The sequence below is a fragment of the Oscarella lobularis genome, chromosome 2 (assembly GCF_947507565.1).
Source record: "Oscarella lobularis chromosome 2, ooOscLobu1.1, whole genome shotgun sequence".
NCBI lineage: Eukaryota > Metazoa > Porifera > Homoscleromorpha > Homosclerophorida > Oscarellidae > Oscarella > Oscarella lobularis.
In genome coordinates, this window is record NC_089176.1 from 3,309,584 (window position 1) to 3,334,241 (window position 24,658).

Sequence of the window (24,658 nt, forward strand, 5' to 3'; positions counted from 1 at the left end):
ATCCGGGCCAGTTTGGCCAGCTCGGGCCCGGATGCTGAACCCGCGTCGACATTTTTGCACCGCTGCGGAGCCGCGGGGGGGGACTTTTCTAACCAGCCGGAAAAATTAGAGCAATTATTCAGGTCACGTGCAAGTGTTCGAGTCTTCAGTTTATGTAACGGATTTTCTCGCCCACCACCTATCCGCGTGGAGCAAGGCTAACGACTGAGCTGAGCTGAACTGCTCTATATTTTCAATTTAGTGAGAAATATATAGCCGCCTCGTCCACAAACGTAACGACTTTGGTTCAGTGAGTCACTGTGACGTGGCATTATTAGCATCGGGAACTGGCACTTCATTAAATCCATACGTGAAATACCAATTTGGCTACGCCAGAGCATACCGAACTAAGAAGCTGAAAAACAGTTATTAGTAAGAGGTACCAGAATAACTTGCGGCAGCTATTTTTCAACGCTGATCAGGGCGAGTGCGTCAGAGAGTGCGTCAGAGACCACCGGTGTCTTTGACTGGATTTAGAGAATGTTTGTCGGCGAGTTGCGCTAATGAATTCAACGTAAAAGGGCTCTCTAGTTTTTAGACGCAGATGGACGCACTCTTTGCTTGCATTCCTGAACTAACTAGTGGCTCAACCTGCGAAGATTGTTTGGAAACAAATTAAGGAGAACGCACGCGGTTAAGAAAGTAGGCTGCAAGGTCTACGGTAACACTACTACAACCTGTACCACGTATAGAGAAAAGGGTTAGATGAACAACAGAAGACATTACGCGCTCTTAATGACGACGTTACAATTGAAGCCAAACCATCATTATCTAGTTGTCGGCGGGAGCGCCGAAGGAGGGGCTCGCAGCATTTTCCCGTCAATGCAAACTATGCGCGTGTAATAATTGTGTTAGCTAATGTGTTGACCTCGAATTTTTAAGTTGCATCTGGCGCCGGGGCTGATCGCATATCTAAAGAGACCTCACCCCTTTGGCTGACCACAAAACAAGCAAATTATGAGAATGAATGCGGTGCACGCGTCCGACGCGGATGTCTTGGTGGAAGTAAGAAGTCTGTCGAAAGCATCTGTGACGAATTGAATGATCTGGCCCACTGAGAACCATCATAAAGCCGCACGCAGCAGCCAACCTTCAGTTAACTAAAAATCTTTTCTGAGCAAATGATGACCGACAGAAAGCGAAGTTTGTCTACCAATTTCATGATGAAGAGCATTCTCGACTCCGGCTCGTCAACGATGTCCCGAGGCAACGATACGCCGTCGTCGTCATCGTCGTCGTCAATGAGGGGCGGAAAACAGCCGACGCTACCCAATCCGTCGACGTCGTACGTCACCACTGACGACAGGTTGCGACGGCGTGGTGGCGCGGGTCAACACAGGCGAACGCGCGTGACGTACTCCGACAAGCAATTGCACGAACTCGAGAAGAGGTTCGCACGCAATAAGTACCTGTCGTCAAAGGAACGCCGTCAAATGGCTCAAGCGCTCCAAATGACTGACGCTCAGGTGAAAACGTGGTTTCAAAATCGACGAATGAAATTGAAGCACGCGCTCGAAAGAAACGGCTGCTCGTCGCCGAGCGCCGAGTGGCGAGATGAACGAATCTACTGCAACGTTGTTGGGACACCGACAGTCGCTTCTGTCATTCCCACGGTTCCCACTTTTGTACAATATCTGTACCCGCCGGTCGTCGGTGACTTTTTCAAGAAGAACCTTATTTTCTAACACCTTACAGCCTGTACTAGTATCTAGCGCAATACACACGAATAAGGGGCTCGCTGACTTTTGTAGGGGTACATTACTCCCAAAGCAACCGTATATACGCATAATCAGTGGCTATGCGTTGGGTCTGCCTATCAACCGAGCAAATCTTGTCGTCGAGCTTAGTTCTATTAGCCCTGACACCGTGGTGGGTCGCAAAAGTCGGACGACGGTCAGAAACAGATTAGGCAGATTCTTCCTGTGCATCTTGGACGTACTGCCTCTTAAGTTAATTACGACTGTACGTTCTCTCGGAAATTCTCGCCCAGTACAGTCAGGTTTAGAACCTATTCTCAGAAACAGGAAACGCACGGCCTCTAGACCAAACGTAGCCCCAAGGGGATTAGACAGACCGTCGAAGGCTTCCTGTGACGTAGATATTGCGCATGTACAGTAGGAATCCGGATCCTAAAAACCCACAGTACCCCAGGCCATCCATCTTTTCGCTCCAACCCAAACCCCAGCAAGTTTGAGAGAGATCGTTTCTAATCGCGGGTGGTCAGATACGAGCTCGTACAAATACATTGCGATTGCTGACTTATTCGCGCAGGCACGATAGACGTCCATTACATTTGGAAAGACAAGAAAGAGAATTTTCCCTTTCAGATATATTTGATGAATACTGTATGCTGTGCGGGCACTTCTGAGCATTCGCTTCCATGTAAACTGGTGTGCCCAGCGCGATAAATATATGCACATATAAAGACTAGTCGGAAAAACGGTAGAAGACCCGATGACTCATCTTCGGGTTTTTAAGAAATGGGCTAGGGGAAAATTACCGCTGGCCGCTACTCAAGTTACTCCCGTTGATCATACTCTAAACGCACTCGCGTCGGCGTCCGCTTGGCTACAGCAAACAGAAACCCCCGCCTTGCCCGCGATTTCTTCCGGCGAGGAAACGTCGCTACAGCGATGGTAGATTACTAATAATTAATTAAATGGTTCCGGTGTCAGGGCCATCATGACTCACTGTTGCAAAATGAAGGGGGGAAAGGTTGACCCGATTGTCTTACGTGTACGTTGTTACGTTGCCCTTTGACAAAAAGAGGTGTCAAAGGACTGCATCGCGTCCTTCCCTTCCTCCCGCTCCAAATTGCAACCGCAGCTCATCGGAATTGACAACGATCGCATCTGACTATCGTGATCTGACGAGATAGGGGGCGCCCTGCATTCGGTTATCTCGTGAATAATTGAACCGCTAATCTGCTAATCTCTTCCCTCCTGCCACATTAGCCATATTCATACTTGGACGATTAGACGACTAATTTGCACTCGTTTGGCAATAGCTACCGCCGGATCTTATCTACCCTCTGCACTTCCTTGCATGCCTGTGTCATTGGGCGTGAATGCCTTACCTATGATATCGAATGAAGGAGGCTGTCGAAGGCAAAAATTGCTCTCGGAGGCGTTCCAATCTGGAGCCAAGCCAAGCCAGCCGAAGATACTGTAGCCGGATTTGAGGCAAAGACCCGTACATGTTGATGACATCTAGGCACAGAAAACGACGAAACAATACAATGATCGAACCGAACCTTATATAGTTAATAAAATGCGATAATCGTCTTCTCTTCTCTTTGACGAGGAGTCGGAGTCTTGACTTTCAGACCTTTGAGGAAAAAATACAATTAGAATCCAAATTGCGCTTGCAAAACGCCTGACTAGAAGTTTTCTTCAGTCTCTTGACGTCTTCAATTCCAGCTCGACTCTCTCGCCCAAACGGCTGCTTTCGATTCCTAAAAAATTAAAAATTGGAATTCGAGACGTCGCTCCATCGCGTTGCCTATTGCTGCTTTTACCTAAATAGTTTTGAATTCGAAAGCAAACAACAGAGCCCGGCGATCACAGCCAAACTGCCCGCAAGGGCAGGAAGTAGGAACCAGTCAGAGTGGAGATCAGTCGAGCTGTCATTTTCCTCCTTGACAACAGAATGACGATGCAAAGAATACGATCCGGAAACGTGGCAAGAACCGCCGTCAGCGAGGCATATATGACGATTGCAGTCACACGATCCTGCTACAGAAACGAATTTCAAATACGAGGAACTTGAAGACAAAGTAACTCGACAAACCTCGCGAATCCTTGAAATTTATCTTAAAATCGCGCACCGAAGCGAGTCGAGTCGACTGAGCAGGAGTGAGCGAATGAGGAAAAACGACGACGAGCGTGCGACTGTCGTTCCACACGGCAAAGTGATGCAAGTCGGAAACGACGGACGGCGAAAAGTCGAAAACGCGTCGCGGTTCGGCGAGCGACGGCCTATTCGTATCGCCGTCGAAACGAACTGTGACGACGGAGCCGGCGTCTAAACGATCGCCCGTTCCTCCGAAGCCGATAGCCGATAAAACGAAAGGAGTCGTCGAATCGTTTCGCTGCTCGATTCGCTCTTCGTCGTCGGAGAGCCAGTCGCCTTCGCCGTCCGGCGGCGAAGCGTCGCGAACGGATCGCTTCGACGGTGATTTAGCCGAGCACGAACCCGGCACCGTTGTCAATGTCAAAACGGGCGCGTTATCGTTCGTCAGTTCGATGGACACCGACGTTGATAGGGTCGTGTTCGCCGGCGGCAGCGTGGAGCTGTCCAGCGCGCTGATCGACCCGTTGTCCCATATCGTGACGTTGATCTGAAAAACGGGTCAATTAAAATTGCCAAGGCGACCGAATGCCGCGCTCCTCACATATCGCTTGATTTCGACAAATGTGTCACCAACGTATTTGGTCGGCTCTTTTTCGGTGTTTATGTAACGAATTCCTTCCAGAACTTCGTAATAGCTCTAGAATAAATTCAAATTCCAAACGAATAAATAACCATTGGAGGACAACATTTACATCGTACGACGCTTCTCCCGTGAAAGTCAAGGTATAGGTACTACCAGGAACGCTAGACGCTTCAAATGTCAACAAAGGATTAGACACTAGGGAGTACAAGTAGTCTCCGTCGTCGAGATGACCGGCGGGCTCGGATCTGTATAGAAAGAGAGGATCGTTGCGCGTAATTTTGCGCGAGATGCCTTGCCTCAGCGTTATCGTTGCTTTAGAGAGCCTTGTCGTCTCTTCGTCGCGGAATTCAATGAGGTAGGGTTTCGTGACGAAGTCAATGCCTGTGTGTTCTTCGTGGAACGTGATTGCGTCCGACACGCCGTAGCCAGCGCCGAGATTGATTTCGGGCGGATCGTTTCGATCTTTCACCGTCACTCGAACGGAGACGCCAGAAGAGTTCCTCGGTTCATCGTCCGCAACAGTAATGTTGAAATCACGAAGACCAGTTGTAATAGTAGACGACTTCGAATTGATATAATTGACGGTGAGAAGCACCTTTTTACAGACGCCACAAATTTCATTTTTTACTATAGGCGGCATCGCTGTTATATACTCACCTTCTTGTAGTCAGCAACAGAAGCATTTCCAGATAGTTGCCACACGCCCCCGTTAATAGATGCGACATCTGGACTAAGAGATATTCCAACGTCAGTCGCAAGTGTCTTGTTTATCTTGAGCGCTTCATCGCCGCCGTCCTGAAAGCCGGCCAGAAGTATTGTCGCTCCGCTGAGCGTTTGACTGTCAACGTCTCGTAGAGTCGTGCTTTCCGGGAACAGATAAACAGAAGGGCCGTCCTCTGTAAAGACGATGTCGCGGGTACGTTCAGCCGGACTCCCGTACCGATTCGGATCGGGTCCGAAATGAAAAACCGGTCGATCGTTTGTAGGAGTAACGTCAACCTAAAGACAAGGAATTGGCCAACAAAGAAACAAAGCGAATTGACGCACGTAGGCGTAAACTGTGCCGCTCCATTCGATGGAATCGTTCACGCGAAATGAAATAATCCTAAAGGGCAATTATTCTACTGAAGCGGCGTCCGAGTCGATGTTTCCTGCCTTTGATGTCCAGCCACGTTGCCGGGATTCGAATTCGGGTTGTAGAACTCGATCGACGACAGCAAACGGCTGTAGTCTGCAACGGAAGCATTTCCTTCAATACGCTAAACACAGAACAGTTGTAGAACGAGTCAAAGAAAAGTTCCGCAAACGCACGATGATCGTCGAGTCGGCATTGGGCGTCACAGTTAATCCGGCGACCGTTTCAGTCACATTCAAACCGTCTCCTTCAGCCGCATTCGTCAAATTCACAACACTCCTATATGGAGAACAAAGTGATCGGCTTGGCTTTCGCAATGCGCCGCGCTCACCGTGTCATTTCAGCGTTGTCCGAATCCGTAACGTTGACGTGAGTGGCGAGTCGAAGGGGATCGTCACCCTCAGCGAAATTCACCGTCGACAACGGCGCTCCGTCAAACGTTATCACAGGTTTGTCGTTGACGTTTTGAATTATGATGCTAATAAGGACACGACTTAGCTTCGTGGTAGTTGTGAGAATAACGAGCGCTTACAGAACGCTAGTCGTTGTCGTGAAATCCCAGTCTGATACGGAAAAGGTGACGTTTCGAGTTAGAGGCCTCTTCGGTTCAATAGCACTGAAAATTAACAGTACTTAGTTCAATAAGATAGATATCTCTATTACTTACGTGTTGCCGTAGCCATAAATAATATTATTCAGCAGAAGCTGATAAATGGACTCAGATGCATTGCCCGTCAGAGTCAAAACTCCTGTAAGTGTATCGTACTGGGAGAGCAACAATTGCATTCAAAACTAGGTACAGTAATGCTCTACTCACAGCTCTAGTAACAGCACGGCGTTCCTCAGCGAGATTCAGTGATTCCAATGGACAGTCCGGGCATCCCTGAAGACGGACAGTCGCCGACTGGATTTCATAACTGAAAAGTCCAGTTCAATTCTCAGGGCAGCAGAAGACGCGAACGCTTACTAATCATTGTCAGTGTCATTTATAGTTAGTGAGCTGTTAGTCACGTAGAAAGCACCGCTTCCCTCGACGTACGTCATGACGTTGTCTATATAAAATGACCATTAGAAGCTGGAATGCGCCACAAGACACCTATTACAGTACAAACCTGATATTTTGACAATCGGGGGATTCTTATTTAATCCGACGTAGGTTACAGTTACGGTCACGCTTTCCGCTTCAATGCCATATTGGTCCGTCACAGTAATTGTGATGTGCCTGAAAACAATTCACCAGTCCCGGAAAACTCAATCAATCCTGGCTACAAAACGCACCGAGGCGTGCTACTCTTTTGCGCAACCGGGTAATAATTATCGTAGCGTAACGAGAGTAGAACGAGAGTCAAGTCGATATTGTTCGTTCTTGTGTAGCGATAAGTTCTAAAACAACACCAAATAACAGAAATTTTTAGGTGCACGGCGGTCTATGGTACCCAGCCGTTGGATATGAAATAGAGACGGAAAGGCGAACTGCGTTTAAGTCAGCGGACGAAAGTCTTTTGTTTCCGGCCGAAGTAATCAGTTCAATCTAAAAGCAACGTTGAGACACAACTGCAGAACTTTTATGAAAGTAAAACTTACTTGCTCATGTGAATTATCCCGAGGATTAGTTATAACAACGTCGACAGAGGTCCAGTCCTACACAGACATCGCTTATAAACTTAAAATCTACTACAGGTTCATCTTACGCTGTCTCCAAAGGCACTGGCATTTAGAAGATTTGGATCGGCCAGATAGACGGTGTCTCCCGTGAAAACGGTAGAATAGTCCAACGTATTGTTACTGGACGTGTTGAAGTCGACGACGACGTGCGTGCACGTGCTCTTCCCGCTTCCATCCTCATCGCACTCAAATAGCTCGTCGATTGTGCAGTTTTTTGAGCAACCGTCTCGAGTGTCATTCAAATTTCCGTCGTCGCACTCCTCGCCCGCAGTACGGATGCCATTGCCGCAATCTGTAAGAAAATATCAGCGTTTGCATTGCTTTCGGCGCTGCGTCAAGTCAAAAGTGGCGGAGCACGTGTCAACGAGGGCCCTACAAAAGACAGTAGTCAACCTGAGCCTGAACCGGAGCCGGAGCCGGAGCCAGACTGAGAGCCTGACAAGCTGATAAGTCCCAGTAGAAGCATAAGAAATGCGAATGACACCCCTTCGTTCCGTGCCATTTAGAACAACGCCTACCGTCGGAAAAAGTTACAGGTTATAGCTCAAGCTATTGTAGCCCTTCAAATAACCTTCTTGTGGTCGTAATTAAACGACGTTCCTCTCTGACAAGCGACGCGAACTTGTGGAGTTGAACCCTTTTCTGCAGCCTGGTCGCAGGCGTTCAACTTCTAATGCGCGCCGCGAATTCAAAAAGTTTATCGAAAACGTAGACGTGGAATTGGGCGAGAGCACACCTTACAGAAGAGAAAGTACGACCACGAATCGAAAGGAGACGACGATCTGATTCGCGATCACTGGCTCACGTGCTAAAACATTCCGAGAGGAAACGCCCCGTCGAGAGCCACCCACCAAGCGACAAAATCGAAGTCTTAGAGCATTCGTGTTGATCGCCTGCAGAGTCCACAACATCCCATAGCTACGAGAAAAGAGAAAAATACACGCAAGCACATGGAAGTGCACATGCACGTGTGGCGCGAGCGATCACGAAAAGGTTATCGGCTCACGTTGGGGAGGGCGGGGGAGGAGAGAGAGGTCTAAAAGCCGTAGCTGCCCCGTTTCTTGTACAGCCTTTCGTAGTGAGTTTTGCAGTAGAACTTGTTGTCCATTGCCGCGTAGTTTCCGAGGCTCAGAAGCTTCTTGCATTCCAAGCATCTGGGCGAGACAAAACAAAAAAAGCGAAAAGGTGTGAACGAAAGTTTCAAAACAAAAGAATCGCGCGTCGATTTACTTGAAGCACGTCTTGTGAAGCGCTTTGTCGTCGACACCGATGTATTCCATGGGATAAACGGTTTTCGTGCAGATGAAACACTAAAGGGGGTCCGGCCGGCCCATAGTAAAAAAAAAACGAGAACGGGGAAAAAAGCGTTCGAACCTTGTTCTGTTGATTCTGCTGCGACGTCTTGCCAAATCCCTTTCCCTTGCGCTTGTTCACGGCGATAGAACACGCCCGGAATTCGCGATAGGTGTACGTCTCCGCCGTCGAGTCTGGAATCGTGTCTTTGACCAGCGTGATGACGGTTCTATCGTGAACGCCTTGCAGAAGAAGTTCGCCGGCAAACTTGACGATCTGCACCAAGCGAAATAAAAAAAGTCAAGATCGATAATTTCGCGCGCGTACTTAATTACCCCGTGTTTCTTAGCTGTCTTCAGAGTGCCCGAAAGAGCTTCGAAAATGTTTGCCGTCTCCTCAAACAGCAAACCGAACGTGACTTCGTACAGGCCTTCGACGCTCTTTGATCCCCAGTTCGTCATTTCGGCAACGAGCTTTAGGATGAATAAGAAAAGACAACCGCTTAACTATTTTCTCTTCTAACTTTTCTGAGCTCCTTGTCTATCCATTTTGCAGCCGCCAGGGCTCTCGTTTGAGCGTTCTTTCCCGTCGCAACGACGCTCAGCTTGCGCGATAGTCGCGGATCGTCATCGTTGAGACCCTCGGTCTCACCGAGGGGATCTTCCGGCACGTCGGTTGACGGCCACGAGAGCAGAGACGCCCTTTTTCTTGCCATCTCTTTTTTCTTCCGAATTTCTGCATCGGAGAAGCGAAGAGGCGCATCGTAATTGTCCGTCGTTTGCACTTGAGGAACAGTCTGTGAGGAACTTTTTTCTGTTTGGTCGCCAGGTTTCTGCTCACTACTATCGTTCGACGATTCAGACTTCGGTGGAGGAAGGGTCGTCTTTTCTTTAGCATCCGATGCTTCTGAAGAAGGAGTCGAGGCAGGAGGCTTTGCTGGGACAGCAGACTTCTCCTCAGGCGCTGAGACCGAGACCACAGGCTTGGGTGGAGAAGAGGGTTTTTCTTGAATCACTCTAGCCGGCGGTTCAACGGGTTTCTGACTAATTTGAGATTCCGAAGAGGGAGTTGAGGCAAGAGGCTTTGCCGGAACAGCTGGCTTCTCTTCACTATTGGTGACCGGTAGTTTTGATGGAAAAAGAGGCTTTTTCCCACCAGCCGCTGGAGGTTTTGCTTCACTTACGTTAGTCGGTGAGGCAGACGCAGCAGGAGAATAAGCCTTCTTTTCACTGGCTATAGCCGGTGACTCAGCCTTTGACAAAGGCCGCGGTGGAGGAGGCGGCTTCTTTGTTTCTGATGAAGATTGGCCAGTCGGTGTTCCCTCTTTCGCCAATTCAGCTTTTCGTTTCCGCATCATCTCCTCGAGCTGCGACAGGTCTTCTTCCACGCCGGCAAAAAAGCCGTCGACTTTGTCGCGTTTACTCGAAGCGTCGTCCATCGAGACGGGCTTCTTCTCTCTTTCCTCTCGCTCTCGCCGTTGCTGTTCTTCTCTTTTTTCCTGTTCCTCTCTCTTCCGCATCTCTTGTTCTCTCTGCAGCTGCTCCCTCTTCTCTCGCTCCTCTTTTTCCCGTCGTTCGCTTTCCTCGCGCTCTTTCTTTTGCAGTTCCTCCCTCCTCAGCTGCTCTATTCTTTCCTGCTCCTCCTTTTGTTGTTGCTGTTGCTCTTTCCTTTGCTGCTCCTCTCTGTCTCTTCTTTCCTGCTCTTCCTTTTGCTGTCGCTCTTGCTCTTTCATTAGCTGCTCCTCTCTGTCTCTTCTTTCTTGCTCGTCCTTTTGTCGCTGCCGCTCTCTTTCCTCTTCTTCTCTCTTTCGCCGCTCCTCTTTCTCCTTTTCTTGTTCCCTCTTCAATTTCTCTCTTCTTTTCTGCTCCTCCTTTTGTCGCCGTCGCTCTTTTTCTTCTTGCTCTCTCTTTTCCTGTTCCAGCTTCTGTTGTTTCTCCCTCGTCTGGAGCTCTCTCTTCTGAGCCCTCTGTGCTCTCTCTTCATTCGCCTTCTTTTCCATCGCTTCGCGCTCTCGTTTCGCCGTCTCAATTCGTTCCTGTCGCCGCCGTTTCTCTTCCTCAGCTCGTCTCGTGTGCCTCTTTTTCTCGGCGTCAATCATGTCCATGCGCATTTTCTCCCACTTCTCGAGCTGCTGCTGAACCGCACTGACAGCACTCATCTTTACCTTAGCTTTTGCCCAGCCGCCGCCGCCAGTCGACGAAGACAAATGCGGCGGTCGAGGCTTGATTGGCGGTTTAGTGGACGAGCGAACGGCAGTTTCTTTTTGAGTCGGCATTTGATCAACATTTGGCTTTAGAGGTTCCGTAGATTCAACGCGATTCTGGGCGACAGCATCGTCGCCATCGTCTTTCTTCTTGGAATCTTCGCGGCCTTCCCGTTTATCTACGACGACGTCCGATTTTAGAGACGTTTGCTCTCCTGGCGCTATTCCGGCGCCTGGTGCATCCGTCGCCTCCTGAATAGATTGCTGTTTGGAGTCTTTATCTTCTGTTTTCGACTGCTTCTCTTCACTCGACTTCTCTCCTTCTTCTTCTTTCTGAGACGACGCTGTTTCGTCGGAAGACGTTTGCTTCGTCTCTTCGCCGACACCCGATCGTCTTTTCATGATTTTTTCCTGAATCGCTTTCAGTTCGGCCACTTGACGTGCCGCCTCCTCTTCCATCGCTTTGCTGTGACGTATCTTCTCGTCGCGTCGCGTCTGCTTCGATCCCGCCTTAAACAGACGTTGCCTCTTCGCCGAACTGCTTCTCATTCTCGGTCGATCGACGAGAGGCGTCGTCGTCTCGGGCTCCGCCATCGATTTCGTCTGCCGCAGCCTCTTGCCAATGTTTTGAACTGACCGATGAGTTTCCCTGGACGCAATGGGCTGAACCGGAAGATCCCTCGGCAACGTCTCGAGTCGCTTTCGCTGCTGAGCCGATTCGGACTCGTCCGCCGTCGCGGCTACCGTGACGGGTTCAGCAGACGACTGGGACGGCGATTCAGATGTATCGACGACGGGTTGCTGCTCCAACGGAGATTTGCCGTCTTCTTCGTCCAACGACTCTTCTTCTGCTACGGGTTCGTCGCGTTCTCCAGAAACTACTTCGTAAGCGACGTCGTCATCGTCGTCGGAAGCCGCATTTTGAGCAACTGTCTCCGCAACGTCGTCGTAAATTTCTTCATTCGTCTCCTGCTCGTCTACCTCGGCAACGACGTCGTCAGGTTTCTGTGACGATGACAGAACTTCCTTTGCTGCCGTTTCGTTCGACTCGTCGTCGTCGTCGTCGCCGTCACCGGAAGCATTTCCCGTCGTCGCCTCCTCAATAACGACGTCGTAAATCTCATCTTCATTCTCCCTTTCGACTACAACGTCGTCGTAAATTTCCTCCGACGCAACCTCCTCAATCGTTGCCGCCTTCTCGTCGTCGAGATAGGCGGCACTGTTCGCCGTTGCCTCCTCAGTAACGACTTCGTAAATCTCGTCCTCATTCTCAGCCCTTTCGACCACGTCGTCATAAAGTTCCTCCGGCGTTGACGGAACCTCGGTCGCCGCCTTTTTGTCGTCTTCGGCAACGACTTCGTAAATCTCGTCCTCGTCGTGAATTTCTTCGGATGCGATCGTCGCTGGCGGAACTTTAGTCGTCGCTGCCGTTTTCGTCAATGCGTCGGCTTGACGTCGCGTTTCCGCCACGTCTTCGTACACCACATCGTCGCTCGGTGGCGGCAGCGGCGGCGGTGGCGGTGACGACGATGTTGCTGGAATAGCGTTGCCCACATCTCCGTAAACGGGATTGAGAACGACGTCTTTATCTTCTGCCGGAATGCTCTCGTACAAGGACTCGCTGTTAGCAACTTGTTCTGCTTTATCATCGACTATTGCTGCGTCTTTGGGTTGATAGCGAGGAGGTAAACGAGGTGCCTGCCGACTGGTCGCCGGCACCGTGGTATAAGCGTCTAAAGAGGTCAAAAAAATGTTGTTTATGTTCATTGAAGCTTAAGTATTATCACTCGCTCACCTTCGTCGTCTTCTTTTGCAAAATCTTCGTACTCAATCTTCTCATTGTCGTCGGATTCTTCAGCACCGTCATCGCCTGTCGCATCGGGCACATTTCCGTACATTGCGCGATCGTCTGTCGACGTCATCTCGTCGAAGCTCTGCTGACTCTTGAGCGCCGTCGAAACGCCGGCGAGCGCCTTCATCCACGCGTCGGCATCGTCGGACGAATCGGCGTAGACGTGAAAAACGCGACCTGATGTCACAATGCCGAAGCAGTTCTCCTTCGGCACGGAAGCAGGCCAGGGACAACGGCACTTGTGGCCGTCGAGAATCCCAATGCACGTCTGCTTGATATCGATCGAGCCGAGCGGCTGTTTGAGCGGATCCTTATGATAGTTGAGCACGCCGTTGGAAGTGAGACAGAAGACGCGACGCTTCCAATTCTTGCGCACGTTGCCCTGCTTGGTAAGAGAGCCCATTTTAGCGTATTCCGACTCCATATCTAGTCAAAGCACGCATTCACATCATTTCCAATTAAAATAATCTGCTCGTCGATATTATAAACTGCATAGATAATACCTTTCAGTTCGTTCGTTCGTCTAACGGTTCACTTACGATATCGCTCTCTCTACGTAGCGGCTACGCCTACCGGAGTGGCCGCATCACGCGAGCACGTGGCGCTCGCCTATCACGAGATCTTCGTACACGTCTCGTGGGGACAAGATCCGGTTGCTGCCGACGACGACCTGAGAACACAAAAAAATCAATTAATAGAAACTAGACGTACATATGTGTATATATACCTCAATATTTGTTTTCGATGCCGTCTCGCGAATTTGCTTCAACTCGCCTAGCGTGACGCCGCCGACGACGAAGACGAAGAGCAGTCGATGATTGCCTGGATGAGATTTTCCAACGTTCATAAATTTGCTGGAAAGACGGTCCGATAAGATGCCGCGATTTATTTTTTTATTCTCTTTTACCTGAAGCCAAAGGTCAGACTCGTCTTGAGATAGTCTCTCAAACCGTGAGACTGATAGGCAATGTCCGACACGTCCGGCTTGCTAGGATCGACAGACGCTTCAACAACCTGAAATTGAGATCATTTTTTTTGTAGGCCAATTGATGTCATAAAAAACTGTACCTGCTTCACAAGAGGTACGTAAACGTTTCTTCTGTCGGGGCCACGAGGAATGAATAGATTTCTATGGGGAGACGAACAGTAGTCGTCGAATTAAACAATGTATGCGTTTTGCATCTATACTTGAGCTGCTTCAAATGGGCTCTCGCGTTGCCAAAAGCACGGCAAGTGGAGAACACTTCTTCTATTTTTTCTCGCAAGCTGCTACAACTTCCAACTGAGAAAAATGTTATAGAGAAACAGTACACGGTTGTAATAGCGCATACCGAAACGTTTCTGCTCATCGGAATGCCACGTTTGTATAGACAACACCAGGGCTTTCTATACAAAAAAGAAGAGAGATTGTACTACGAGGTCTCAGACGGGAGAGGACGTTTACCTTTAACTTTTCCTCGTCAGATAAAGTTCCTCGCTTCTCTTCCGGAAGTAGCGAATACAAGAAAATGCAAAGAACCAACACGTCTTTAGCGGTCAGATGCCTCAGAAATTCAAGAGAAGTCAATTAGGCAAGTCGAACATCCGGCGTACGAGTCTACCTCATTTGCTTATCCGACTGCACCAAGCTGCACAACTGACTAAGCGGACTGTCCGACCCGCCGCTCTCTTCCAACACTCCAAGCAACAAACCCTGTCAGTTAAATAAAGAAATTACATAGTCAGACGTAAAGGCTCTTAGCTATTATACTTTCTCCGTAGCAAGCAGCCTCTCCCAGTGAGACGTTTCTTGACATTCTAGCGTATTGATAGCAGCCAGTGAGCACTCAAGCAAGGCACTGTGCTTCAAGAAAGCCTCGGGTTCGGAGCTGTGGTGTAAGATATGAGTTTATCGAGACGCTACGCTTTGTTGCTCACGCTAACCTAAACTTTCTCACAAAGCCCTTCAATCTGTCAACCGTCATTCGAGTGACGCGCTCCACTTCGACAGGAATGCGCTCTTTGGCCATTGCATCGAGCAAAAGTCTAGACACTTCCATGACAGCTTCCTATGACGTAGGACGCATCATTTTTACTGAGAGAGTCTCGTTAATCGCGACTGACTTTCTCTCTCAGTGATATGAAGGAGCGCAGGAGGCTCTGAGCTATTTGACTATTGCCGTGGTAAAGAGTTCCCGGCGCCAAAGCATCGGTAGAGTAGCTATGACAAGAAAAGTAGAAAAGTAACCAATTGCAAATAGGTTTTCTATACCTGACATTTGCGGAGAACATAGGTGACATATTGATTGCCACGTCCGAGCTGTGAGAGTGAAACTTGGGAAGCAAGCCGACTATTCGATCGGCTAAACAGTCGGACAAATGCGATGCGCATCCGACCATATCTAGGGTTCGATCGATTAGAACGAGCGACGCCTTATTGGACGTTGTCTAAAAAGAAGATAAAGACTGAGTTATTTGATTGCACGTGGCAAGCCCTTTGCCTTTCTTCTCGCTTTTGCAGCGGGGAGATTGGCCAATTCCATTGCAATAAGCCGGCTCGTGTGACCAACACTGTAGCAGTCCTCATTCACGTCTAAATCGCCGAACAAGCTGTTCAACATCGACACAAAAATCTAGCAGAAAAGACTGATATTGTACAGTACGTATTCCATAAGCCCTTACCCGAAGATCAGTCTGCCATTTCTCAGGCAAAACCGACATGCTACTAACGTCACCAAAACGCTAAATATAAATAAAGTAAAAATTTATTCCTAACGTCAGTGTTTCCTCTTTCACCGATTCGTCGCCTGGCCATAAAAGGGGCAGGTCGTGAAAGGCGGGCATGAGAAACAGATCGGAATTTATAGGAGCGGCGCAGGCAGTGAACTGGTGAACCTCCGCCCGCACGCGCGTTTCTTTCTACGGACAAACAAAGCGAGATTCCTCCTCAATAAAAAAGGACCCCCTCCCCTTTCTTCTCCTCACATCTCGCCTCGTCCGACGTAACGCTTGTTCGAGTTCGGCGCCGACTTCGTCGTAGTTCTCGCACGGTATCTCGCTCGCCGCCAACAGCTCCTCGCTCGTCGTCGTGAAGAGAAGGCAGCGCGAGTGCGTCGACGAGGACAAGGTGAGGCACGCGCTTTCGAGATGTTTTACGGCGACGAAACGGGCGCAGACGAGGACGCATGTCGATAGCAGGCCGCTCTGTGAAACGAGAACGATCTGTGAAGTGCGTTTTGTGAGCGTAAACGTTTCTTACCGCGTCGCCTTTTCCGTTTAGAGGGAACAGTTTTGCCTCGGTGGCGACGAGGCGCTCGTGTGCACCATTGAGACGACATAGTTCTGCTGCTTCGTCGTCGAGATAGACTGCCGAACGACGAGATGCGGCAACAACGGGTTCCCAAGTCGAGTCGGAGCGCCAGCGCATACTACGAGACTACTGTACGGGCTCTAAATTTACGTCAGCACGTGCAACGGAAGTCCACAGTAAACACACCAACTGAATGGCTCGCTGCTGCCGCTCGTCCGAGCAGTCTCCTTTGTTACCCGATCCGGGTAACATTAAAGGTAAAAGTGCTACGTGCTCCCGGTCTAGTCTACTTATAAGTTCATAGTTACTAAAATTATAGCGTTGCTGTTATCGACGCATCAACTTGTCAGCACTGACCCCTAGTAGAGTGTAGCAGCGTATACTTCTATTGTAGTGCGGGGGGAAGGATGCAGCTACAAAACACGCACACACAAAGTCCTGGCGTGAACATTCCGGACAGCCGGAAAGCACCAGATTGAGCGTGGGGTTAAGAATGCTATGACGAATGCTATGACGTCGTCGCATTCTTCAGAAGCCGCACTCTAATCTAATAACGTATACGGCGCGCCACGTGCTAGAGTACACAGTAGTTTCCATGCAATGATTTTTGTTATCGCTTTAGAGCTCCGCATTCATGTGAAAACTGGACCATCCTCCAAGAGTCAAGATTCTGACGTAAAAGTGACTATCGTTACGAGAAAGGGAGACTCGCTGCCCGTCCCACTTACAAAAAACATACGTGTGAAAGGAAAGTGGCACCTTTTTGAAAGAAACGCTGTAAGCAACTTGCATAGAGCCCCGAAAAAACTTTTAAAATAATTTCGCAATTAGGAGGACGTCTTCCGCCCGGAGTTCAGTCTAAATGTCGAGGACGTCGTTCTTGTACAAGTGACTCACCGCGCACTGTACGAGAAGCAACGAGACTGGTATTTGGAATGGATTGCCGTTGAGGCCGTTGAAGAAAGCGGTAAAGCCAAGGCCTACGTATTCAAACCAGAAAGTGAACGCCGGCATTGGCTGTCTCGTCGTCCATTTGAATCGGACGGACGAGAAACGGACGGACGAGAAACGGACGGACGAGAAACTCGTATTCTGCTCTTGCGAAAAGGTTTGGCGTACTTTGATGTTGTTGACGTAAATTTGAGTTCATTTGTTTTTAGTTATAGAACTGACGGAGGCCGAGGCACGAAGGGGAACTATCGCCGATGTGGTCAAACTTGATACTCATGAATACAAAGCAGTTCACACGTACAGTCTTCTGAAAAAAGAACCAAAAGACAAAACTGATGCAGAATCAGCGCTTGAGACTGCAGGTGAAGGACCGGTTTGACATTTTTTCAGTCATTGTAAAGCTTTTGGCAGGTTACTGGCGTAAATTTCACAATTGGGCAAAAACGGCAGAGAAAAAAAAGGTTCTCTGTCTCTATCCCTCGACACTTGGGGAAGTGCACAACATAATCAAACACGCCAACGTCGCCGCCATGCGTATTCGCACGAGTGGCGCCAATCACTCGTGGACCAATCTTTTTCCTGACGAAAATCAAGCGCTTATTGATCCTCGTTTTCTTGAGCCCCGCGAAGGAGAAGAGCGCATTCATTACGACGAGTCAGAAAGCTGCGTTACAATCCTGTGCAACGTTCTCACCAGCGAAGTCCTGTGTCATCAACTGGAACACAAGTACAATTTTCCTTTCAATGTCATTTTGGGTGGAGTGACCTACGGGGGAATTGTTTCAACCGGGTGCCACGTGAGTGTCTCTACATCCCGTTATGGCTAAGGTTAATAATATGTATTTCTTTTCAGGGTGTAGGAAAAGACTGTCATGCTCATCCGGATTTGGTTGAGGAGATTCACGTCGTTGACTGCAGCAACGAGGAACAGCCTCGAATCTACAGCAGAAAAAAGGATGAGGCCCAAATGAATGCTGTCACTACAAGCTTGGGTCTCTTTGGCTTCATTTACAAATTGAAATTTAAGGTGAAAAAAGAAGAAATTGTTGAAACCGTCAACTCGTTTGACTATAAAGTTGACTTATTTTGGAACCCTCAAGCTCTAAAGGTATATACAGTATATACCATATAAATTAGGTAGCAATTTGGCTTGTATTCAGGATCTCGTTGAAAGCAATCAGTCAACGGAGATCTTCTGGTTTCCTTTTAACCAGATTTCAATGCCCAAGGCGCTCCTCAACATTTTCGCTCCCAATTTAACAAGAGCTCTTTGCACGAGGTGTAGCGTCGACAACATTATTCAACACTGGTGGGTACCCAAAAATGACGAATTGTACATCAGAAAAATCAATCCGAGTACAGGTAGTAAGAATGAAAGACGTACTTTTTGTTTGTTTCTCAGTTCTGTCTGTCTTTAGAAAAACCGAAGCCGAAGTCCTTTTATACTCGAGAAAGCGCTTTTCATTACGTACAAGAGAAAGGATTCGCCATAATATCAAAATGGCTTGCAAAGCGACCTAGAGTTGTTCCTTGTTTCAGCTCTATCGCTCATCGTATACTGAAATCATTGAAAATCTTTGGCGTTCAAGTGGGCCAAGACAAGAGGTTTTGTGCGTAATGAGAAGTTGCTCAGAATTGATCCTTTCTATAGCGTTGTTCAAGAACTGGCTCACGCAATTCATTATCGAAAATTCGTTCACGAAGGCTTCCGCATTTTCGACCTTGAGTATGCCTTCGTCGTTGAAGAAGATTATCAAAACATAGCAGACGCGTGCAAGGTTTATTCTTGTGCTTGCTAAAACGAATTTGCTCGTTCAAGACTTTACGTGCATTTAGATTGTCGTTGATACTGTGAAAGAGTACTCACAAGCAGAAGATGTCGAAGAGCGATTTCCTATGTCTTTGGCACTCGAGATGAGGTTCATGTCAGACAGCCAAAGCTTGCTCTGTCCTGCTATCGTTGGCAAGGAATCGCCACGAGACAAAGGAATCAAAGTCGCCTACATTGAAGTCACGGCGTTCGCTACTCAGGAGCATTCGGTCCTGTCACTTTGGAACCAATTTGCAGATGAAATTGCTAGAGTATACCTATCGCTAGGCTATAGGTGACCTTTTCTAACTGCACCGGTTTAGAAATGGATGACCATGGACTCAAAATCAGAAGTGAGACCGTTGCCTCATTGGGCCAAGGCGGCAGAGGTGGATCCCAGCTCCAATTCTGAAATTGTGAATTACCTGTGGAAAAGCAACGGTCAAAACATGAAAGAATTTCTAAAGCAGCTGCACTCGTCCGGAGCTGATCCAAACAAAATCTTCTACAACGATTACCTGAGAAGGGTATTTCGCCAAGATGATGACAAAGACGAGACCTAAAAAGGAAGGCGTAAGGCAATAACCTGATAGGCTGATCGCTGAATTTTGTGTGCAAATGTTTGTATTTCGTTGATGTGTGTGACTTTGATGTTGATGTTCCTTTTTAGTTCTTTGCATTCCTTTTTTTGTCCACGGGCTGTGACTTCTATTATCCTGCAGCAAAAATGAAAACATTTAGTGTCATTGTTATAAAAGTACGAAAAATCACTTATCAAAAATATGAACTAAAATCACTTATTAAAAAGATCGGCACATTCCGTGTATCCCTAAATGCATGAGATACTAGAGCTGACCTTGAAACACTACGCAAAACTTACTTTTTCCTGAGCATGCTGAAGAGGCGTTTTCCCGTCAGCATCCCGAGTCGAAATCTTAGCACCTCTAAAAATACAAAAAGCTAAGAGCCAGACATCTATAAAAGGTACACTTGACTGTACCTTTGAAGAAGTCCTTCAAGTATATCAGCGCGATTCCGCAGCGTTGCTAAGTGCAGAGGCGACGCAAGACTGCCGTCTTTTAAGTCAACGTTGCAACTGAAACAAAACCAATTGTCATCAGATCTAGACGATTCTTAGCACTTACTATCTGCAGGCTAACAACAAAGATACTGCCTCCATACTCCCTTCAGCACAAGCAACGTGCAGTGCAGAACGACCACTCGAGTCAGTAACGTTTACATCCGCTGCCTGAAAAGAAACATTTATCCTCTCCATACATAAGTAGTAGTCTTGAGCACGTTTATTTCCAGAATCGCCTGAACGCAGGTAAGAGCATTCTCGTAAACAGCCAAGTGAAGGGCCGTTCGTCCGCGATCATCTCCAACGTTCAGTTGAGCCTTTACCAAGGAGAAACGAATATTTCGTTGTTTTTTCAATAAACATTCCGCTCGCACCTGTGACATGAGGAGAAGTCGAACGTGCTGGCTCCGTTGGCTTTTGACGGCAGTGTGAAGCGGAGTCAAGTGGCTGGCGTTTCGTTGATTGATCGCCTTCAGAGCCGCAGGCGAAAGACGCTGCACAAGAATTTCCAAGCATCTGTATACATTTTTGTCGGTCGGGTAAAGAAACGTTTTCTTCTTCTCAGTTTGCTACTTGCCTCGTCTCTTTCGCTCCGGCGCAGTAGTGAAACACGTTTCGACCATACTCGTCGCTACTAAGTAAATTTAACTGCGAGTGTCTAAACCATTGAAAAAATTAATTCAAAGAGAAAAACGGTGCCTCGGTGACTACTGACTTGAGCAGTACTTTTACCACTTCATCGCGATTTTGCTGAGCCGCCAATGATAACGCTGACATCCCGACTCGATTAACGGCATTAACATCCGCCTTCTGTCGAATCAGCATTTGGCAAACCTTGGCTTCACAAATCAGCTGAGCTCTCTCCAGATAACATTTATCTCTCACCTTGACTTGTCCAGCCACTGCCGCGTACATGAGAGCGGTACGTCCCGCCGAATCCCGCTGGTTCACTCCGAGTTGCTTGATTAGACTGCCCAGTTTTCGTCGATCGCCTGATCAAACAGGTTGCATACTTTTCAGTCTCATTGATGTGCGTACCTCGACCGGCCGTCGTGTGCAGAACACTTACGCCGAAATCGCTCCAGCCCAGTTCTTCAAAGATGCCCTCAGCACTGTTCTCCGAACTCGTTGACACCTGGCTCTCCGATCTTGAGAGAGCCAGACTGGCAAGCGATTGTCGTGGACTGGACGTTAATTAATTACGATAAGATGATTAGCCTTATTTTACAGAAGTCAATAATACCTTGAAGACGTTTCATTTTCTTTCTTGCGGTTTGGATTCAACAGTCGATGGGAGTGAGTGGAAGCTACGTCACTAGCAGTTATTGACGTGAGGCTGATTTGAGACGTTTGCAGTGACTCGCCACCACCAACACCGCTTCCACTGCCAGCTAACGGCCTGGTCCCGCTGCATCAAAAGAGACACTGGCGTCTTAGAGCGAATGACAGCAAGCAATCATACCTCGGACTCAAAACCCTGCTTCTTTGCAGCGAAGGTGATAGTGCCGAAACACTAGAAATTTTGCGTATACAGTAGTAGATAAACAGCTTTTGACATGCAAATTCACCTTTGGCTTCTTCTGTGACCACCATGTCGATACTGATGGGGAAATTGATAGAATTCGTTATCCGACGCTGAAAACACCGTCAATCCTGAAATAAAGCAATAGAGTTTTGAGTTTAATTGGATGTTTTAACCCAACCAGAAACTGAAAAGAACACGTTGAGATCCATTAGACGTTGCCCAACATCCTTTTCAAAGAGCTCATTTTAGTGACAACGCCTAGGCATTCATTCCTTACATGCGCCAAATCGAACGACGCAATCCCTTCCATATAAGTCATGAACCATTCAGCCGCCGCACTGCCAGTAAACACGTTCTCCCTTCCAGGACCCAACAACTAAAGCAGAACACGATTAGATATATTCCATTTCTTTAGGACGACGTTCTCACTCTCGTTGGAATGCCGGTGAGCGGATGACTCAAAGCCATGGCGTAGCGCGTCAGAGACTCCACATCGGGAACGAGCCAATGAGAGTCGCCGCCGCCGCCGCCGAGACCGTAATAGCTCTCGTCGTAATAAGAGTCCTAATAAATAAATAAATAAATAACACAAGTGAATTCCGTGCGGGGAGGAGAGGGAAACGCTTACCGTTCCATAGTACCCATGCAACGAGTGAGGACGACTGTGCCCGTCGCTCGGACCACCGCCGTTGCTGTAACTATACCATCGTTGAAGACGAGACGATCGCGGCGATAGAACGACGTCGGCGGCACCGGCGGTCGTAGGACGAGTCCAACCGGGCACTAGGCGAACATTTAGTCATATAAGGAAATGAAATAATTAGCCTGACTTGATGTGCGATGTCGATGAATCATTGGACTGTTGTAGCTGGCTCCGACGCCAAATCGACGCACGGAATGGCTGAGCGGCGGCGGCGGCCCCGTCGGCGGAGTCGGTTTCATTGAATAGCCGAACGAGCGACTGGAATCGGAAGGACTAAGAGACGTCGACTTCTTCTCGTCGTCCTGTCAGAAAATCATTCGCAAAGCATTTCGCGCAAGATATACATGCACAGTGTACCGATTCGGAGTGACCGCCGTCCGGTGCCGAACGAACGCTCGCCGTCTCGACGAAGAGTCGTCGTTCTCTTTCCAGTTGAGCTCTCTCCTCTTCGAGCCTGGTAAAAAAAACCGTAAGTGGAGTTCACGTCTAACGTATCGTTGTTATATACCGATCTCGTTCTCTCTTTAGTTCGGCCAGTCTCTCCTCGGCTTCCCTTTCCAGTCTCTCTTGTTCCTATGCGTATACACAGGGGTAAGAAATGCACAAGATTTCAATGTGAACTGACAGCTCGGATTGCTTCTTGAAATTCTTGCGTCTCTTGAATCTTCTTTCCGCCGTGCAGTACCTTAAGCGCAACGCCTACTAAATCATACATGCATTTGTTCTCTAGATTTTCACTTTCGCTTCCAGTTCGCGAATCTGTCTGACATATTCCTCCTTTTCCGCTTGCGCCTTGTTGACTTCTCGCTGCTGAGCGTAGAGCTGACTCAGCACCATGTCCTTCTCTTTTTCGGCTCGTCGTCTCCCTTCTTCCAGTCGTTCGAGTTCGTCGCGATCAATAAATCCTTCCCTAGAGAAAAAACTAGATTTGAAATACAAACGTGACGTCATTCCTACTTCGTTGCTGCCAGCTCCGACTTGAGCCTTCGAATCTCTTTTTCGTAGACTGACAACAAGGCTTGGTGCTTCTCATCTTGATTGATGACAGCCTTGTTTTTGATCGCCTTGGCTCTAGTAATTAAAACAAGAAGGCAATAATACGTTACGATTCCCACAAAGTATCTTCAATACCTCTTGGCAAATTTGAGACTGTTTACCGACTCCAAATAGGATACAGACATGGGACTTATTGTCGCAATAAGAGTCGTCTTGCAGTTGCCTCCCAGACTAAAGAAAAACAAAAAAAAACGTTAGATCACCTCCAACAGAATAGCGTATCGTAGTCGACCTGTCTTGAAGGATTCGAGTCAGTTTGGAGTCTCGATATGGAATATGAGTCGTGCCGGGAGTCGTCAAAGCCAAGACGACCTAAACGTTATTTATCGATCGAGCACCGCGTACACGCAAACGTTCGTCCTCGTGCCTTGCCAAACATGTAGAGACTCGTATTGATGTTCTTCGTCTCTTCCTGATGCTTGTACTTGGCATCCGCTTCGAATCTCTCCGATCCCGCCAAGTCGACGAGACGCAGCTTTCCGACCGTGACAACCGACGATCCTCCCTCGCCTCGTTCGGAATGCTCGACGACGATAGTAAAGACGGCATGACTACGACTGCTAAACTGAAAAGAGAAAAAAAAAGATTGAACATATTTCATACATTGTCTATTTCTTTTTTTTATTTACTATATTCATTCTCGTGCTCTCCGTCGTTCTCAGAGCCCCGCCTTTTTTCATTAGCAACTGCACGCCGGCCACGTCGCGAACCACGTGTTCCGACAGGCCTTCGACGTAGACGCCGCCTTCGCCGTCCTCGCGTGCACGAAGATCTTTTCGAGTGGGATCCTGAAGAGAAAAGACGCCTTTCGCACAAAAAAAAACACGTCTAATTTTTTTTCTACAGTACAATCAAATCAGAAATCTTCTCGTTGTAGATTTCCAAATAGGAGACGCGAACGAGAAATTTCGACGACAAATTCGACGAATTTTCAATGTCTAAAAGAATTTCGTCAATTTTTTATTTCTCATATTCGTGCACTACATACATTTGAATATCTCTTCGGTCGCTCGAGGAATAATGCCTCGCGTTTCGGCGTCGCCGGCGCCTTCGATCGTGTACGTCTTTCCCGTGCCCGTCTGTCCGTACGCGATGATGCTCCCGTTGTAGCCCTCGAGCACGGACAGAGTCACATCGGCGACGCACGAACGATAAACCGACTCCTGATCAGTGCTGGGAAGACGAAACGAAAAGGAGTATGTAACCCCCCGTGTGATTTCTCTTGGGAAAGGGGGAGGAGCCCTTGGAATGCGAACGTCTGCTGTTACCTGGGATCGAAGATCTGGTCGTAGGTGAAACTCTGCGTGTTGAACTTGTCGGTGATGCTCAGCCGTTCGCCGAAGTCGGAGACGTCTAGGAGGCTCGTGCCGGCGCTGCCGGTGCTCGTTTGACGTTCGGACGGCTTCGATATGATCACCGTCTCGTTGGCGGCGTCCCACGTAACGCATCTGATCGATCGCGCCGTTTTTTCGCGGGCTAACGACGGGCGAATGCGCACGGCAACTTTGAAGTTCTGCTTCACGTTGTCCGCCGACGATGCGAACGCCGAACCACCGCGGCTCGATATCGATGACCGACGTCGAGTTGTCATCGGTCGAAAGGCGTCGGCTCACGCTGTCAT

General features: G+C 48.4%; 6 protein-coding genes and 1 pseudogene across 7 annotated transcripts; 2 read left to right on the forward strand and 5 right to left on the reverse strand.

Moving 5' to 3' along the window:
• Positions 1-1,163: 1,163 nt before the first annotated feature.
• On the forward strand, positions 1,164-1,724 carry LOC136200056 (homeobox protein ceh-30-like). Its single transcript, XM_065990381.1, has one exon. The coding sequence runs from the start codon at positions 1,164-1,166 to the stop codon at positions 1,722-1,724; it is 561 nt and encodes a 186-aa protein (XP_065846453.1).
• Positions 1,725-3,215: 1,491 nt separating this feature from the next.
• Positions 3,216-7,944, reverse strand: LOC136199994 (uncharacterized). Its single transcript, XM_065990315.1, has 23 exons — positions 7,846-7,944; positions 7,668-7,788; positions 7,301-7,566; positions 7,194-7,250; positions 7,046-7,140; positions 6,888-6,992; positions 6,722-6,831; positions 6,577-6,661; positions 6,427-6,526; positions 6,277-6,374; positions 6,142-6,225; positions 5,941-6,087; positions 5,786-5,888; positions 5,630-5,733; positions 5,522-5,579; positions 5,132-5,473; positions 4,771-5,069; positions 4,584-4,719; positions 4,433-4,528; positions 3,829-4,378; positions 3,557-3,773; positions 3,420-3,493; positions 3,216-3,366 (listed from the first exon to the last, which is right to left on the reverse strand). Exons 2-23 carry the CDS (start codon positions 7,774-7,776, stop codon positions 3,302-3,304), a joined length of 3,300 nt encoding a protein of 1,099 aa, XP_065846387.1. The 5' UTR covers positions 7,777-7,788; positions 7,846-7,944; the 3' UTR covers positions 3,216-3,301.
• A 341-nt stretch (positions 7,945-8,285) lies between these two features.
• On the reverse strand, positions 8,286-10,687 carry LOC136200004 (capping protein inhibiting regulator of actin dynamics-like; annotated as a pseudogene).
• Positions 10,592-13,046, reverse strand: LOC136200057 (enolase-phosphatase E1-like). Its single transcript, XM_065990382.1, has 3 exons — positions 12,566-13,046; positions 10,688-12,503; positions 10,592-10,619 (listed from the first exon to the last, which is right to left on the reverse strand). The coding sequence occupies exons 1-3, from the start codon at positions 13,044-13,046 to the stop codon at positions 10,592-10,594; spliced, it is 2,325 nt and encodes a 774-aa protein (XP_065846454.1).
• Positions 13,013-16,334, reverse strand: LOC136199998 (sec1 family domain-containing protein 2-like). 2 transcript variants are annotated; one of them, XR_010673269.1, is made up of 18 exons: positions 15,861-16,334; positions 15,587-15,805; positions 15,398-15,520; positions 15,284-15,343; positions 15,103-15,234; positions 14,874-15,049; positions 14,726-14,822; positions 14,546-14,670; positions 14,373-14,490; positions 14,224-14,315; positions 14,067-14,166; positions 13,954-14,008; positions 13,811-13,904; positions 13,691-13,751; positions 13,530-13,636; positions 13,350-13,476; positions 13,126-13,292; positions 13,013-13,048 (listed from the first exon to the last, which is right to left on the reverse strand). XR_010673269.1 is itself a non-coding variant. In XM_065990320.1 (17 exons), the coding sequence occupies exons 1-17, from the start codon at positions 16,026-16,028 to the stop codon at positions 13,209-13,211; spliced, it is 1,938 nt and encodes a 645-aa protein (XP_065846392.1). In that variant the 5' UTR covers positions 16,029-16,334; the 3' UTR covers positions 13,048-13,208. The 2 variants fall into 2 exon arrangements, 1 of the variants encoding a protein (XP_065846392.1); XM_065990320.1 differs by having other exon boundaries at positions 13,048-13,292.
• On the forward strand, positions 16,028-19,453 carry LOC136199997 (L-gulono-1,4-lactone dehydrogenase-like). Its single transcript, XM_065990319.1, has 11 exons — positions 16,028-16,168; positions 16,534-16,688; positions 16,743-17,019; positions 17,072-17,224; positions 17,274-17,659; positions 17,716-17,970; positions 18,023-18,224; positions 18,281-18,467; positions 18,514-18,640; positions 18,699-18,944; positions 18,996-19,453. The coding sequence occupies exons 1-11, from the start codon at positions 16,105-16,107 to the stop codon at positions 19,233-19,235; spliced, it is 2,292 nt and encodes a 763-aa protein (XP_065846391.1). The 5' UTR covers positions 16,028-16,104; the 3' UTR covers positions 19,236-19,453.
• On the reverse strand, positions 19,401-24,628 carry LOC136199991 (uncharacterized). The gene is made up of 30 exons (XM_065990313.1): positions 24,306-24,628; positions 24,026-24,210; positions 23,887-23,975; positions 23,667-23,825; positions 23,405-23,602; positions 23,270-23,349; positions 23,113-23,208; positions 22,939-23,052; positions 22,720-22,891; positions 22,607-22,666; positions 22,490-22,554; positions 22,339-22,435; positions 22,109-22,283; positions 21,907-22,061; positions 21,708-21,842; positions 21,556-21,654; positions 21,457-21,505; positions 21,322-21,406; positions 21,216-21,266; positions 20,997-21,161; positions 20,792-20,937; positions 20,639-20,745; positions 20,469-20,587; positions 20,331-20,411; positions 20,128-20,269; positions 19,972-20,070; positions 19,818-19,921; positions 19,673-19,768; positions 19,553-19,616; positions 19,401-19,501 (listed from the first exon to the last, which is right to left on the reverse strand). Exons 1-30 carry the CDS (start codon positions 24,626-24,628, stop codon positions 19,466-19,468), a joined length of 3,546 nt encoding a protein of 1,181 aa, XP_065846385.1. The 3' UTR covers positions 19,401-19,465.
• Positions 24,629-24,658: the final 30 nt, after the last annotated feature.

What these genes read in the sequence shown, in the direction of transcription:
- LOC136199997 (XM_065990319.1), top strand. Translation starts at nt 16,105, where the DNA reads ATGGCTCGCTGCTGCCGCTCGTCCGAGCAGTCTCCTTTGTTACCCGAT. An exon ending in GGAACCCTCAAGCTCTAAAG is followed by an intron (nt 17,971 to 18,022) that starts GTATATACAGTA and finishes GCTTGTATTCAG; the next exon opens with GATCTCGTTGAAAGCAATCA. An exon ending in TTGCAGATGAAATTGCTAGA is followed by an intron (nt 18,945 to 18,995) that starts GTATACCTATCG and finishes GCACCGGTTTAG; the next exon opens with AAATGGATGACCATGGACTC.
- LOC136200057 (XM_065990382.1), bottom strand. Translation starts at nt 13,046, where the DNA reads ATGGAGTCGGAATACGCTAAAATGGGCTCTCTTACCAAGCAGGGCAAC. An exon ending in TGCAAAAGAAGACGACGAAG is followed by an intron (nt 12,504 to 12,565) that starts GTGAGCGAGTGA and finishes TGACCTCTTTAG; the next exon opens with ACGCTTATACCACGGTGCCG. An exon ending in GTTCAGCAGCAGCTCGAGAA is followed by an intron (nt 10,620 to 10,687) that starts GTGGGAGAAAAT and finishes GAGCTGAGGAAG; the next exon opens with AGAAACGGCGGCGACAGGAA.
- LOC136199998 (XM_065990320.1), bottom strand. Translation starts at nt 16,028, where the DNA reads ATGCGCTGGCGCTCCGACTCGACTTGGGAACCCGTTGTTGCCGCATCT. An exon ending in CTGACGAGGAAAAGTTAAAG is followed by an intron (nt 14,009 to 14,066) that starts GTAAACGTCCTC and finishes TTTTTTGTATAG; the next exon opens with AAAGCCCTGGTGTTGTCTAT. An exon ending in GCCCATTTGAAGCAGCTCAA is followed by an intron (nt 13,752 to 13,810) that starts GTATAGATGCAA and finishes GTCTCCCCATAG; the next exon opens with AAATCTATTCATTCCTCGTG.
- LOC136199994 (XM_065990315.1), bottom strand. Translation starts at nt 7,776, where the DNA reads ATGGCACGGAACGAAGGGGTGTCATTCGCATTTCTTATGCTTCTACTG. An exon ending in GGGATAATTCACATGAGCAA is followed by an intron (nt 7,141 to 7,193) that starts GTAAGTTTTACT and finishes CGTTGCTTTTAG; the next exon opens with ATTGAACTGATTACTTCGGC. An exon ending in GACAACGCTGAAATGACACG is followed by an intron (nt 5,889 to 5,940) that starts GTGAGCGCGGCG and finishes TTCTCCATATAG; the next exon opens with GAGTGTTGTGAATTTGACGA.
- LOC136200056 (XM_065990381.1), top strand. Translation starts at nt 1,164, where the DNA reads ATGACCGACAGAAAGCGAAGTTTGTCTACCAATTTCATGATGAAGAGC.
- LOC136199991 (XM_065990313.1), bottom strand. Translation starts at nt 24,628, where the DNA reads ATGACAACTCGACGTCGGTCATCGATATCGAGCCGCGGTGGTTCGGCG. An exon ending in GTCTCTACATGTTTGGCAAG is followed by an intron (nt 23,350 to 23,404) that starts GCACGAGGACGA and finishes AATAACGTTTAG; the next exon opens with GTCGTCTTGGCTTTGACGAC. An exon ending in TTGTTGTTAGCCTGCAGATA is followed by an intron (nt 19,769 to 19,817) that starts GTAAGTGCTAAG and finishes GTTTTGTTTCAG; the next exon opens with TTGCAACGTTGACTTAAAAG.